Source organism: Nomascus leucogenys, chromosome 10 (genome assembly GCF_006542625.1).
Source record: "Nomascus leucogenys isolate Asia chromosome 10, Asia_NLE_v1, whole genome shotgun sequence".
Lineage (NCBI taxonomy): Eukaryota > Metazoa > Chordata > Mammalia > Primates > Hylobatidae > Nomascus > Nomascus leucogenys.
The window spans coordinates 24,095,347-24,110,081 of NC_044390.1; the positions used below are offsets into that span (position 1 = coordinate 24,095,347).

The 14,735-nt window shown below is 34.6% G+C and overlaps 1 protein-coding gene across 23 annotated transcripts in view; it reads left to right on the top strand.

Moving 5' to 3' along the window:
- The window catches only part of PPFIA2 (PTPRF interacting protein alpha 2), a 510,037-nt gene that overhangs the window by 411,164 nt on the left and 84,138 nt on the right, over window positions 1-14,735 (top strand). For all 23 annotated transcript variants that reach the window (XM_030819900.1, XM_003259605.3, XM_030819901.1 and 20 more), the window contains 3 exons: window positions 2,860-3,080; window positions 8,335-8,572; window positions 11,891-11,920. In XM_030819900.1, the coding sequence (XP_030675760.1) occupies window positions 2,860-3,080; window positions 8,335-8,572; window positions 11,891-11,920 (489 nt within the window). The remainder of the gene's footprint in view (window positions 1-2,859; window positions 3,081-8,334; window positions 8,573-11,890; window positions 11,921-14,735) is intronic.

Below are 14,735 nucleotides of genomic sequence, written 5' to 3' on the forward strand. Positions count from 1 at the left end.
AATGTTGTGTGTGCTTCTGCTCCAACAGCCATTTCCCATCACTCTCCCTTTCTTTGCACCTTTGTATTCCCCAAGACACAACAATATTGAAAGTAGGTCGATTAATAACCCTACAATAGCCTTAAGTGTTCAAGTGAAAGGAAGAGTTGCACATCTCTAAATCAAAAGCTAGAAACAATTACAATTAGTGAGGAAGACACGTCAAAAGCTGAGTTAGGCCAAAAGCTAGGCCTCTGGCATCTAACAGACAAGTTGTGACTACAAAGGAAAAGTTCTTGAAGGAAAATAAAAGTGCTACTCCAGTGAACACGCAAATAAGAAAACAAAACAGCCTTACTGCTGATATGGAGAACGTTTTAGTGGTCTACATAAATGTGATCATTTAGTGATAAACAATCAAAGCATGCACAAACCAAAGCATAATCCAGAGCAAGACCCTAATTCTCTTCAATTATATGAAGACTGAGAGACGTGAGGAAGCTGCAGAAGAAAACTTTGAAGCTAGCAGAGGGCTGTTCAGTTCATAAAGTTGAAGGAAGGAAGCCATCTTCACAACATAAAAGTGCAAGGTGAAGCAGCAAGTGCTGACGGAGAAGCTGTTACAAGTTATTCAGAAGATCTAGCTACGATAATTGATGAGGATGACTATACTAAACGACCGGTTTTCAATGTAGATGGAACCACCTTCCATTGGAAGAAGATGCCAGCTAGGACTTCCATAGCTAGGGAAGAAAAGTAAATGCCTGGCTTCAAAGCTTCAGAGGACAGGGGTGAATGAATGCAGCTGGTGACTTTAAGTTGAAGCTAATGCTCATTCACCATGCTGAAAATCCTAGGGCCTTCAAGAATTATGCTAAATCTACTCTACCTGTGTTCTATGAATGGAACAACAAAGCCTAGATGACAGCACATTTTAAACACACATTTGAGACTTACTCCTCAGAAAAAAATATTCCTTTCAAAATATTACTACTTATTAACAATGCACCTGGCCACCCAAGAGCTCTGACAGAGATGCTCAAAGAGATTGTTTTGTGTGTGTGTGTGTGTGTGTGTGTGTGTGTGTGTGTGTGCCTGCTAACACAACATTCATTCTGTAGCCCATGGATGAAGGAGTGATTTTGGCTTTCAATTATTACAACTTAAGAAATACATTTCATAGGGCTATAGCTGCCATAGGTAGTGACTCCTCTGAAGGACTGCGGCAAAACCAATTGAAAACATTCTGGAAATGACTCATCATTCTAGATGCCATTAAGAACATTTATGACTCATGGGAGGAGGTCAAAACATCAACCTTGATCAGATTCAATGGCTCACACCTGTAACCCCAGCACTTTGAGAGGCTGAGGCAGGTGATCACCTGAAGTCAGCAGTTCGAGACCAGCCTGGCCAACATGGTAAAATCTCATCTCTACTAAAAGTACAAAAATTAGCTGGGTGTGGTGATGCACCTCTGCATTCCCAGCTACTCTGGAGGCTGAGGCACGAGAATAGCTTGAGCTTGGGTGGCAGAGGTTGCAGTGAGCTGAGATCAAGCCCCTGCCCTCCAGCCTGGGCAACAGAGCAAGACTCCCTCTCAAAAAAAAAAATGAACCTTAATGAGTTAGGAAGACATTGATTCTAACCCTCGTGGATGACTTTGAAGGGCTCAAGACTTCTGTGGGGGAAGTAACTGCAAATGTGGTGAAAATAACAAGAGAACTAGAATTAGAAGTAGAGCCTGAAAATACAAATAAATTGCTGCAATCTCATGATAAAACTTAAACAGATGAGGATTTACTTTTTATGAATGAACAGAAAGTGGTTTCTTGAGATGGAATCTACTGCCGGTGAAGATGAAACCTACTCCTGGTATAGTTGATAAGGCAGTTTCAGGGTATGAGAGGATTGATTCCAGTTTTGAAAGAAGTTCTACTGTGGGTTAAATGCTATCAAACTGCATTCCATGCTACAGAGAAATCTTTCATGAAAGGGAGAGTCAATCAATGTGGCAAACTTCATCGTTGTCTTATTTTTAAAAATTGTCATAGCCACCCAACCTTCAGTAACCACTACCCTTATCAGTCAGCAGCCATCAGCCTCAAGGCAAGACCCTCCACCAGCAAAAAGATTGAAACTCACTGAAGGCTTAGATGATCATTAGCATATTTTAGCTATAATGTATTTTTAATGAAGGTATGTTCATTTTTTAGACATAGTGCGATTATACACTTAATAGACTTCAGTAGAGAATGAGCATAACTTTTATGTTCATTGGGAAACCAATAAATTTGTGTGACTCTATTGTGATATTCACTTTATCAGGGTGGGCTGGAACTAACCCTGAAATCTCTGTGGAGTACACCTGTATATCATTTTGCAATATTTTGAATAATATTTTGTTAGAATCAATGTAAATAAATGTTGGGAGGAGAATTCTTGTGTAATTTCTTATGTGATAATATTTGTGATCTAAGCTTATAATAAGAAAATATAGGAAGACTAATTACTTTAAGTTGTGAGTTCTTGAGTACAAATAAATAGATTGTTCTATTTGGAAATAAGGAAAAGTATTACAAATACATGCATTAAAGAAATTGTTACCTTGGAATATGATTGAACTATAAATCATATTGAAGTTTATCATCTTTATTTCTATTAAAATCTTGATGTTTATGCTGACAATTAATCCCTCACATTAATTAAGATGTCAAGGAACTATTTTATGGAAGCAAATAAATTAAAATGTTAACAATTGGTTCGGTTTTTGCAAGGTCAGTTGTAAAAGCATGCCTGTTGTTGTTGCTGTCTTTGAGATTAGTGCTTTGAAAATGAGCAATATGATAAATATTCTGCGTTTTTTCATTCACCATTCAGGTGAAATCTCTTGGGGATCACGAGTGGAATAGAACTCAACAGATTGGAGTACTAAGCAGCCATCCTTTTGAAAGTGACACTGAAATGTCTGATATTGATGATGATGACAGAGAAACAATTTTTAGCTCAATGGATCTTCTCTCTCCAAGTGGTCATTCCGACGCCCAGACTCTAGCCATGATGCTTCAGGAACAATTGGATGCCATAAACAAAGAAATCAGGTAATTTCAATTAGTACTGATGGTTTCAAGAAATTAGAAGACCTTGATACTGTGCTAAAAATGTAATTACTAGATCAGAAGCATTAGCCTGAACTGGGAGCTTAATAGATATGCAGAATCTCAGACCTCACCCCATATGCACTGAATCAGAGTGTGTATTTTCAGAAGATTCCCAGTATATCTGTATATCTCCTTTATAATATTAGGACAGCCTTTGTAAGGAACATACATGAAATATATAAAACTAATGACATTAGTGACAACATAGAAGAATAAGTGAAAGGCAAAACTTTCTCCAGTGAATTTTAAAGCACTTTTTAAATTAAAATTTGCTACTAAAGGGAAAGTATATGTGGTAATCATGTACATTCTTCAAATACATTATATACTGCAGTAAAGGTACCAAATAGTATGCAAATTAATGTGCATTAAGATCCCTTAAAATATTTAAACATTGGAGTGAAATTAATTTACCATTCTTTTTGTCAATTTTATGCCATTTATATCAGGGACAGCATGTTTCTTGGAAGTTTATTAACAGTTTTAGAGACTGGGAAGTCCAAGATGAAGGTTTCAGCAGGGTTCAGTTTTTGGTAAAGGCTCTCTTCCTGGCTCCAGGGAAAGGGAAATTGAGGCAGGTGGTGGGAGGCAGAAAGAGAGGGGGGAGAGAGAGAGGGAGAGAGAGAGAGAGAGAGAGAACATTAATATATTAATTCTATGGAATTAAGCCTCTCTCTCTCTCTTTCTGCCCCCCACTGCCCACTCACCTTTACCTTTCCCTGGAGCCAGGAACAGAGAGCCTTTACCAAAAATGGAACCCTGCTGGAACCTTGATCTTGAACTTTTCAAAACAGCAAATTATTTCACTCCAATGTTTAAATACTTTTAAGGGATCTGAGAGCCTTTACCAAAGAAAGATTTATGGAAGACCTCATGTAACCTCAGTATCTCCCCAAGATCCTATTTTCAAATACAGTCACTTTGGCCTTTACAGCTTCAACCTATGAACTGAAGGTGGGAGATAAAATTCAGTTAATAGCAAAGCAAATGCTGAAAGCAGGATAGAGTCCTCTTTTCTGCCAGGAACACTTGAAAAAAAAAGTTAATACCTTTAAATATGATAAACTAAACATATTACTACTATTCTTAATAAGAAAAATTACATTTCTGTATTAATATATTGCATGAAAATTCAGATTTTTTTTATTTAAATGGGGTCTCACACTGCTACTCAAGCTAGTGTGCCATAACTCAGACCTGGCTCACTGCAGCCCACAACATCCCAGTGTCAAGCAATTCTCCCACCTCAGCCTTCCAAGTAGCTGGGACTGTAGGCATGTGCCACCATGCCTAATTTTTTTCTTAATTTTTTATAGAGACAGGGCCTCCCTCTGTTGCCCAGGGTCTTGAACTCCTGGGCTCTAATGATCCTCCTGCCTTGGCCTCCCAAAATACTGGAATTACAAGCGTGAGCTACCACACCCAGCCTCAGATTGTTAATCTTAGTGCTTGTGGCTGTTTAATTGTGTTCACTGGTGCCTAAAACTTGCGTTTGAAGTTGGGCTGCTACCATATTTTAAACTGAGACACAATTCTTATAGAGTTTTTTATGATTAATAGTCTTATGTCAGTGAAAGTACATTTTTCACATATTAATGCTGAAGTTTATAACAAATCAGGCTGATCAATAAAAATCCTCTAGCATTTTGGGGACATATGTGTGAAAATGGGGATGTAAGTATGTAAGTAAATGGGGACCAAATTTATTTGCATTCTTTAAGTATAAAAGTCTTACTATATCTGTGAGACATAATTTAATATTATAGCCTAACAAGTATCTTTATTATATTTTCATTTCAAAGGCAATAAAAGGTGGTGATATGAATTATTTCATACTAGATATGAAAAAATGTACTATTGCTATATATACCCTAATAATAGATGGTTTTCATTACAATTGAAATTGGACAAATTAACATTTCAAATACTGAGAAATGTTGGCACTCTGATAATTTCATTTTAATTTAATGTATGGTTTCTTGAATTCCAATGACATCAGCTTTTTCTGTCATCTCCTTGACTAACCCCAGTGATGAACACAAATGTGTGAGGTAGATTTGTGTTCTTTTGGATATCAACAAACCATTCTCAACTTTTTTTTTCAACTGGTGAACAGGTTTTAAGTCTTTTGAACAATGCCTTTCTTTTTTCTTTCTGGCTCTATCTAAATCAGTTGGCTTCCTTCTACTATTATTCCAACTACCTATCATCACCCTACTGCACTTTAGAATAGTTTTTTACCTGTATGACAATAACCATTACTATCTTCTTTCTTTGTAGTATGCTAGTTCTCCATGTAATCCAACCTAACCGCAGCCAGAGAAGACTTTTAAAAACACAAATGTGTTTATGTAATCCCCCTTTTTCTAACCATTCAATTGCTCTTAGGATACAAACCACACTTTTTAATATGGTCTACAATACCTCACCTGTCTCACCATTCTCTAACCATTTACCTTGCCTACTTTCTACCCTAACATTTCACTCATGTTACCCTTACTCACCATGGACAGCTCCTCCATCACTTCTTCAAGGAAGGTAGTACTGTCTGTCAGTTCTTTACCTTCACTAGATTGTAAGTTTTATACAGGAGCAAGAAATGTATCTGGCTTTGCTCACCTTTATTTGTAGGTCTTAGCACTTTGCTTGATATTTAGAAAGTGCTCCATAAATATTTGGTTACTCTAAACAGAAAAATAATGTAAAGCATAAATATTAACTGAATAACTGAATAACACTTTCTGAGGCTGTTCAGCTAATGGTTGAATTTACCAAATTAAGTTTGAAATCAAGTCTATATTCTTGTGATATTTATTTTCACCAAAGAGATCAACACACCCTCCATAACAACGTATTTCTCTTCAGTGACTCTCAGCTTTGTAACATTAGGGTAGTAATTTCTAGTAACAATCTTGGCCAGTAGGTTAATATAGTTGTTTATTTGTAAGAAATTTTAAAAATACATGAAATGAGATTATATCACTTTTAAAAGAAATAGTCATCTTGATTTAAACCAGGTGATCTGCTAATAACAACCAGAATTTTTCTGTGGTTAAGATTTTTCTTCTTTCATAAACAAATCTAGCCATTAAAAAATGCATGTTTTCTGTCTTCACAGCTCACTGATTCAAATTACTTCAAACTCATTTGCCACAGCAATGTTCATTCATCTGTGCTTTTATAGTTAGCTACTGTTTTCTGTTAAATTAAACTTCAATCTACTCTCTTACTAAACTTGTTCCTCTAGGTTTGGCTGTATCGTACAGTTTATAGAATACCTAAAGTTAATAACCAAACTTTCTGTGTACAGCATAACCATGTTACATCTCACCAGAAAAAATTTCTAGGAGTCATTTTTCTACTAAGTGTTTTAAAAGTACAAAATGTCTTCTTCTTTTTTTTTTTCATTTTTATTTTTTGAGGGTGAAGATAGTTTTTTTCTTTCAAATGTGTTTTAAGCTATGTTACTATGTACTGTGTTGCTTGATTAAACCTTTCTTTGGAATTCTGACCTTGGGGTGAAGTTAAAAAATGCATTTATGAAAATAAACTTTGAGAGTAACAGAATTCATGTTCTTTTTCTAAGTGAAAGATTATAATTAAGTGTAAATGTGCCTCATAATGTTTTAACCAAAATGAATCTTTGTGAAACATATTTGATTAGATTTTAAGTCCATGCTTTGTAAGATTTTTAAACAGCCTGTTAAAATCACAAAGATCACTTATTCCAATGACATGTAAGTAGACTACTGAAATACTTTCTGCCTGGCCAGCGAACACATACTACTTAAAAACTGAAAGATTTACAGAATGGTTAGTGAAGACACCAGCAGTGAGTTAATAATCAAAGAGCTGGTGAACATATAAAAACAGGTGAGTAAATGTAGCTCAACTTCCCACAGTAAACGTAGACCAGACAAGTATTTCATATTGAATAAATTTAGCAAATAAATTACATTCTCCATTCTAAATATGTAAAAAGAAACCTTTGAAGTGATCATAAACTTGAAGGTATGGGTTCTGTATAAGAGGGGATACCAATAAACCATTTGTAATTAAGAACAAAATAGCTCAGGAGAATTTTACAACCCCCTTATCAAACTATACTGGTACACAATTTCATTATAACAACATACAAAATGTATATAGATTTAATTCAGGGTTCAAATAGGATTTTTACACAACCTAGCTAAAGCTCTTTCTTATTTGTGCCTTTGTAATAAATAATTTATATACTTTTTTTTTTTCTCACTCTGCCACCCAGGCTGGAATGCAGTGGCGCTATCTCGGCTCACTGCAAACTCTGCCTCCCGGGTTCAAGCAATTCTCCTGCCTCAGCCTCCAGAGTAGCTGGGATTACAGGCATGCACCACCATGCCTGGCTAATTTTTGTATTTTTAGTAGAGACGGGGTTTCACCATATTGGCCAGGCTGGTCTCGAACTCCTGACCTCGTGATCCACCCGTCTCAGCCTCTCAAAGTGCTGGGATTACAGGCGTGAGCCACCACTCCTGGCCTAGTTTTGTTTGCAAGTTACTTTTTCATTATTTATGTATTCATCACCTATGTATATATTTTCACATTAGTACCTTTTGTGGTACTTATTTAAAGGAGGCTTGGCTAAGTATTTATTAATATTAAGAAAAGACTCAGGGTTTTATTTGGCTAATTATGAATGACCATTTATTGAGGATACTATCATAACTTTTCATTAGGTAGGAGGTAAGATTCAATGACTTTGAATCTTATGAGGCATATGTACACGTAATTATAATCTTTCACTTTTTCTAAGTTATTGCTAGTCCTTTGCCATCTCAAGGCTGAGTTTCTAAAGTCTCTTTTATTGGTTCCTGAGGTCCAATGTAAGATTAGGATTAATGGTAGAAATTAACTAGGTTCAAGATTTTTAAATACTTTTAGCAGGTGATATTATACAAAGATGGTAAAACTGAAAGTCATCAAGAAAAAATGTATCATTTGAAAACAATTTTCTAAATTGCAGCCAGGAAGTCCCTGGAATTTACTGAAAGTTACACTATTTAGAGAAAAATAAGATGAAAAAATTAGATTTGATGTAAAATGTTCAAGAATAGTTTCTATTGATTTATTACGTGAATTCCAATGATCTTTACAGCAGCATATAATGGATCCATATTAAATTATATATGGATCAAAATTAAACTGTATCTTTCAGGCTAATTCAGGAAGAAAAAGAATCTACAGAGTTGCGTGCTGAAGAAATTGAGAATAGAGTGGCTAGTGTGAGCCTTGAAGGCCTGAATTTGGCGAGGGTCCACCCAGGTACCTCCATTACTGCCTCTGTTACAGCTTCATCGCTGGCCAGTTCATCTCCCCCCAGTGGACACTCAACGCCAAAGCTCACCCCTCGAAGCCCTGCCAGGGAAATGGATCGGATGGGAGTCATGACACTGGTATGGTGATGTGTCCAGAGAATCTTTGCCTCCTGTTAAGATTAATGATGCTTTAGCTAAAACTTAACTGGGTGTTCGTTCTAGTCTAAGTACTTTCTGTGTATTTTATTATTTATTTCTTTTCTTATTCACAACATCCCTATGTGATAGGTACATTTATGAATCCCATTATGAGATGAAGAAATGGTAACCCACACAGGTGCTGTAACTTTCTAAGGGTCAAACAGTAAGTCAATGGTAGAGCAGAGATTTAAATAGCACATTATAAATTTCAATGAATTGCTAGGCATAGTGGCTCGCAGCTATAATCCTAGCGCTTTTGGAGGCTGAGGCAGGAGGATTACCTAGAGGCAAGGATTTCAAGACTAGCCTAAGAAACAGCAAGACCCCATCTCAAAAAAAAAAAAAAAAAGAAAGAAAGAAAGAAAAAGAGAGAAAAGAAAAGAAAATGAAAAGAAAAAAATTAGCTGGGTGTGGTGGTGGTCTGTACCTATAGTCCCTGCTACTTAGGAAACTGAGGCAGCAGGATCCCTTGAGCCTAGGAATTAGAGACTGCAGTGAGCAATCATGGCAACACTGCACTCCAGCCTGGGCAACAGAGGGAGATTCCTTCTTGAAAAAAATAAAATAAAAAATATATTTTTTAAAATTGAATGACTTAGACCATTAAGTACATTTTTGCTGATGGCATACTGAGGAAATCACTTTGGACTCTGTGTGTGTGTGTGTTTTAACATAATAAGTAACAAAACTTAGTATTATAATTGCTTCAATACATCAAGATAGAGTTTTATAACTTTTCAATATATAATATAAATTTCTTGCATTATTTGTATTGTTAAGAGCCATAAAAAGCAACAGCTACTAATTCCTAATTTTCTTTTAGACTTTATATTCACATTTTTACATATATATATTAATTCCTTATTTCATTTATCTTTATATTTGGGATTAGAAGATGGAAGCCTAAATTAGGAAGTCCCCTGAATGCAACTGAGAAAAAAAATCAAATTTCCCCATTCTGATATATATATTATAAAAATATATTTATTAATATATAATATATATTTCATTATAAAATATATTTCTTTAAATATATTTATATATATATAAAACCTCTGGAAAATATGATTGCGATGACTACTGAATACCATGATGTTAGTCATTTAATCCTCATGGCAAAACTGGAAGTAGTAGGGCATTATCTCAACAGAGAGTGGAGGTTTTGAGAGTATAAATGAAGTGTCCATATTCAACACAGCTAATAAGTGGAGCTGGATTTTTCCTCAAATTTGCCTAATTTAAAAGCATGTACCATCCTGTCTTTTTGTTTCTGTCATTACCTAGAAATATAGCATGTTGAAATGACACCAATGATGATTAAAACATTCTGAACTGTTTATGGAGGTAAAATTATGATTTTGCAATGAATATGTATTGGCATACTTACAACTGTGAGACTTCCAAGCCATAAAACTTATGTAAAAGAAAAATTGTGATTTTTTGGAAAAGGAAACAGTTACCTCTTTAAGCGGCTGAGTCCACTATTTTCTGCTCATTTCCAAAACGTCCTACTAAAAATATTTTTTAAATAGAATAGACAATGGCCAACCAGAACAATGCCCAGCTAATCAGAACTGATTCCACTTGAATGCAGCACAAACTTTTAGCCAATGTACTGAGATATACTAACCAAACATACTGAACTACGTTGTGATCTGCTTATTTTAGAAATTTTGGAAGCGTTCATCTGATTTTATTAGTTAAAAGTGTTATTGTCTCTTGCTTAGTTTCTGCATATATAAGATATGCTACATAGTATTAATGAGCAACTTAGTACCAAAGCTACAGTAAGAATCCTGGACCACAGAATAAAATTTAGTCAGCATTCAAGGCAGGAATACTTTGATTATTTTTGTACTGCTTTTATTTCTGACACTTTTACAATACAGTTTTATCCTTTTAAGTATTTTTATAGACATTAGCATCATAACTCTTGATAGTGCTATTATTTTCATGGCAATAAAATAATATTTTTATAATCCTTTAGATGTGATTATGATTGTGTGTGTGTGTGAGAGAATGATGCCAGTTCTTTCATGAATTTTCTTGAACAGTTAGTCATAAATAAGTCAGTGGAATATGAATATTATTACACTATAATTAGAGTACTGAAAAAATATTTAGGGCATTTTTGGAAGAGTAAAGAAATATTTAAAGTGTTTGATATCTAAGTCAGAGAAACAAGAAATGAAATCTAGGAAGTCCTTAACACCTAATATAATTCTGTCACCAATTGTATTATTTTTATAGTAAAACATGGGTAATTTTTTTAACCTGAAGAAAATATTGTAGGAAAAAATTTGTTGGATATGATTCATGGTTAATATTCAGAAGAAGATTAGAATTTTTAGGGACAGAAAATTAGAGATTGAAAAGAGATTGCATTATTTGTATTATTTAACAATTTACAAACATTGCGGTAATTTTTCCTGATAATAAAGCATACTCACATTTACTTTTACCTCACAACAAATCCATAAGAAAAAAATAACATGCTAGCAATATCTAGTTAGACTATTGAATGGGGTAAAATCAACACATTTCCCAACAACAAAAATGCAAAACATAATGGAAAAGTTTCACAGAAATTGTTTTGCTTACATTAGAAAAATGAACGAAGACATTAAGTGAATAAGGTTCACTCGAATCATAAAAAGCAACTATTTTAAAAAGTTCTAAAAAAGAGTATTGACGAGAAAGCAGCAGTCCTGGAGCTTTTGGCATTTGTGGGACAGAGAACGATTTTAGGATGCCAGAAATTTTGAGATCCCTCAGGAACAGCACATCTGCTCAAAGGAGGCCCAAAGCTCTGCATAGACTGGGGCAAAAACAAGAGTTTATAAACTCCTTGTATATGCATTGGATCTTCATTCCCAATAATATTTTCTTGGAAATATGCAGTCTCATTTACTTCTAGCTAGTTCACTCTTCTAGCTAGACTCAAGTCACTCTAACTCATTCCACAGTTTCTCTTTCCCAGGGTCCATGCCTCATATCCAATGCCTGTACGCACCACACAGCCCCATTATGGAAACAAGCCTCTGACTTATGTTACCTGAGAAGTTCCCTCTCTAAATTTAACTACCAGGAGGAGTGCTTCTATAATAATTAAAAGGCATTTATTTAGAAAATAACAGAATGAAGAAATAAATGATAGTAAAGTTGTAGAAACTATTTAAAATTGTAACATGGTCAAATGAATGTTAATTCTTAATTAATTCTGTTTTATGTTGTTTTTATTACTGCTAATCACAGCCAAGTGATCTAAGGAAACATCGGAGAAAGGTACTGTAAATAACTTTTATATCATTGCAGATTGAATATTGTTTTATTCTATGAAAGCTTTAAAATAATCTCTCTAGTCGAATGTTAATAAAACATTAAAAAGTTGAGAGTATTTAAAGTGTATTGAATTGTTTAAATTTGATTATAATAGAAAATACTTCAAAGATAAAATTGTTTATGTTTTCTGGAGCAATAATTAGATTATAAGAACCATTATCCTGTTTTCCATTGACTACTTAAACCAAGGATGGTGTAATTTGATATTTTAATATAAATATTTATATTTATTAACATATAGTAAAATGTTTTTATATTTAGTATACATAATAAATAACGCTCATTGTTTGAAAATATTGTATATTATTATTTTGATAGGGTGAGGACAACAGATCAGGAGACAGCTGTCAAAAAAAGATAGTTTGTTACTCACAGTTCCCAAAAGGAGAGAGTACTCCGTGCCTCAGGACAGCACGAGGGCCAGTCAGGAGGCAGAAGGAGCAGGGCAGAAGGCTTTCTGAGGTCTATCAGGGAAAGGCAAGACAAGGCAGGGTAAACAGGTTTAGGACGGATAGCTTGATTAATTTTGTCTGGCCCCAGGGTGTAGGGACTCTCTCTAGTTGTCTCAGCCTGGCCCGCAGGTGATTAGGGCAGAGGAATATTGCCTCTTGGAGAGTAAGAGCCAGACAGAGAAGATGATTTAGAGTATGGGCTGTGAGTTGTTTGGTTTGCATATGAAAGGTGTACTTATAGGCGAGTGATGTGCTATTTCCAGGAATTAACTATCCTTAGAGATAGAGGAGCATCCTCTCCAGATGCCAGAGCATCAAGAATGTGCAAAATAAAACAATATGGTTGAAACACTGCTTTTCTGTTTGGAATGAAATCAAGAGAATAAATATGGCATATGGGAAACAAAATGAACTGAGGTTCTGATTCACAAAATGACATCTTATTAGATAATTGAGTATAGCTTGCACTCATGGGACATCAGATAAGAAAGATTTCAAAGATTGAAACTACTATTTAGTGCAAAAATCTATTCTTCAGCATCTTCAAGATTTGGTAGTCGGCCCACACCCAAACACTGAAACACTCCTGGAACCAGACAACTTTTATTTACTTGAAAAAAAAATAATAAGGGAATCTATATTATACTTACATGGCTTGAATAGATGAAATTACCATTTTCTTTTCTTGGGCTATTATCTATCTTCCTATAGCCTCTTCTCCTTAACACTATCAGTTCATTCTTATTTACCAAATTTACCAAGTATAATGTCCTTATTTTGTTTGACCTCCATCACCTTAAAAGGACTATAAAAGTTTAATGGGTGTAAGAAATAGAAAGGTAGGATGGAAGGTTCTATACGAAAACGTAGTCTCAAATAGTTCAGGAAGCAACAACGTAATTTGTGAGAAAAGTCATGGAAAGAAGGACCACAAACTAAAAAAACCTTGTGTATCAGGGGAAGGAGGTAAATACATGATGGTATTTACACTTCAAAAGAACACATTAAGCAAAGTATTATATCACTTCCATTTTACTGATGAGGAAATTTAATATTAGAGCAGGTAAGTAATCAGCCTATTTACTCAACATTTAAGAGAAATCAGGATTCAAATCCCTCTCTGATTCCAAAGCTCTAAGTGATATTCAGAGAAAAGTTTTGTATATGATGTTTTTAAAAGCTGTTATTGGGAATAAGTATAGTTTAGCTGGCAGGGAGGACAAAGAGGGTATTTAATAAGGTGTTTCGGAAGCAAAATTCTGACAGCAAAAATGGCCATGCTTAGCAGAAACAATCAGAGAAGGGTCTTGGTGGGATCACAGAACTGTGGAAACACTAACATGTATTAGGAATAGTTGAGAAACACGCTTAAGAGTTTAGCTGGGGTGTGGGTTTGAAAAGGTTTTCCATAGCATCAGAATCAATCCGAAAGCAGTTATTGAAAAAGACTCTCCTGATGGCAATATGCTAGTTGAATAGAGCAAAGGAATTATATAAAAATGCCTACCTACCTAAGCTGTTAAAAGGAACCTAAGATTGGGTGACAAAAATCCTGACAATTTCATGAAGTTCCTCGAAGGTACAAGGTCTTTATTATAGATAAAGACATTTATGTATAATAGCTTTACATAAAAACAAACAAAATATTTCCCCAGAACTTTAAAAAGTTTTGTTGAGCCATACTAAGAACTTTTTTCATCAGAACTCTCAAAGCCATATGTCTTTAGCTGTGTTTTCTACAATCCTGGTCTCTCCATATTGTGATACACAACGATGCCATGAAATATATGCAGCATTGTTGTAAAAACTACTTCTCTACAATTAACTTGACATTGGAAAAAAATTTTAAGTTACAGCTCTATATCTTGATCTCTGACAAAATGGATAATATCCTGAGTCATTCTGGATTCTGCACTAAATTGTTCTTTAAGGAAATCCCTCCCATCTCATCATCTTTTGGTTTTCGGTATGTCTTTGCCAGTTTTCCCATCATGGTAATAAAATGAAACAATCTGAAAACATTATCATCTTACCTTTTATTATTCTCACTTTAAAAAGAGTTTTTTCTTACAAACCACAACTCATATTTTAAACACCCTGTAATAAATTTCATTAGGCTGACTGATTTAAAACACTTTATCTGATAAAGTGATATTTTATCAACTTCTCATTTCAAAAATCCCTACTTAAAAGATGTCTTTATTATGTTAGCCTGAGTATGTGTAATGCTATATTTTAGTGAATTGTTCAAATGTGTGTTTAATACCTTTTTGCAAAGAGTTTATATTCTAAAGTTATAAAATATC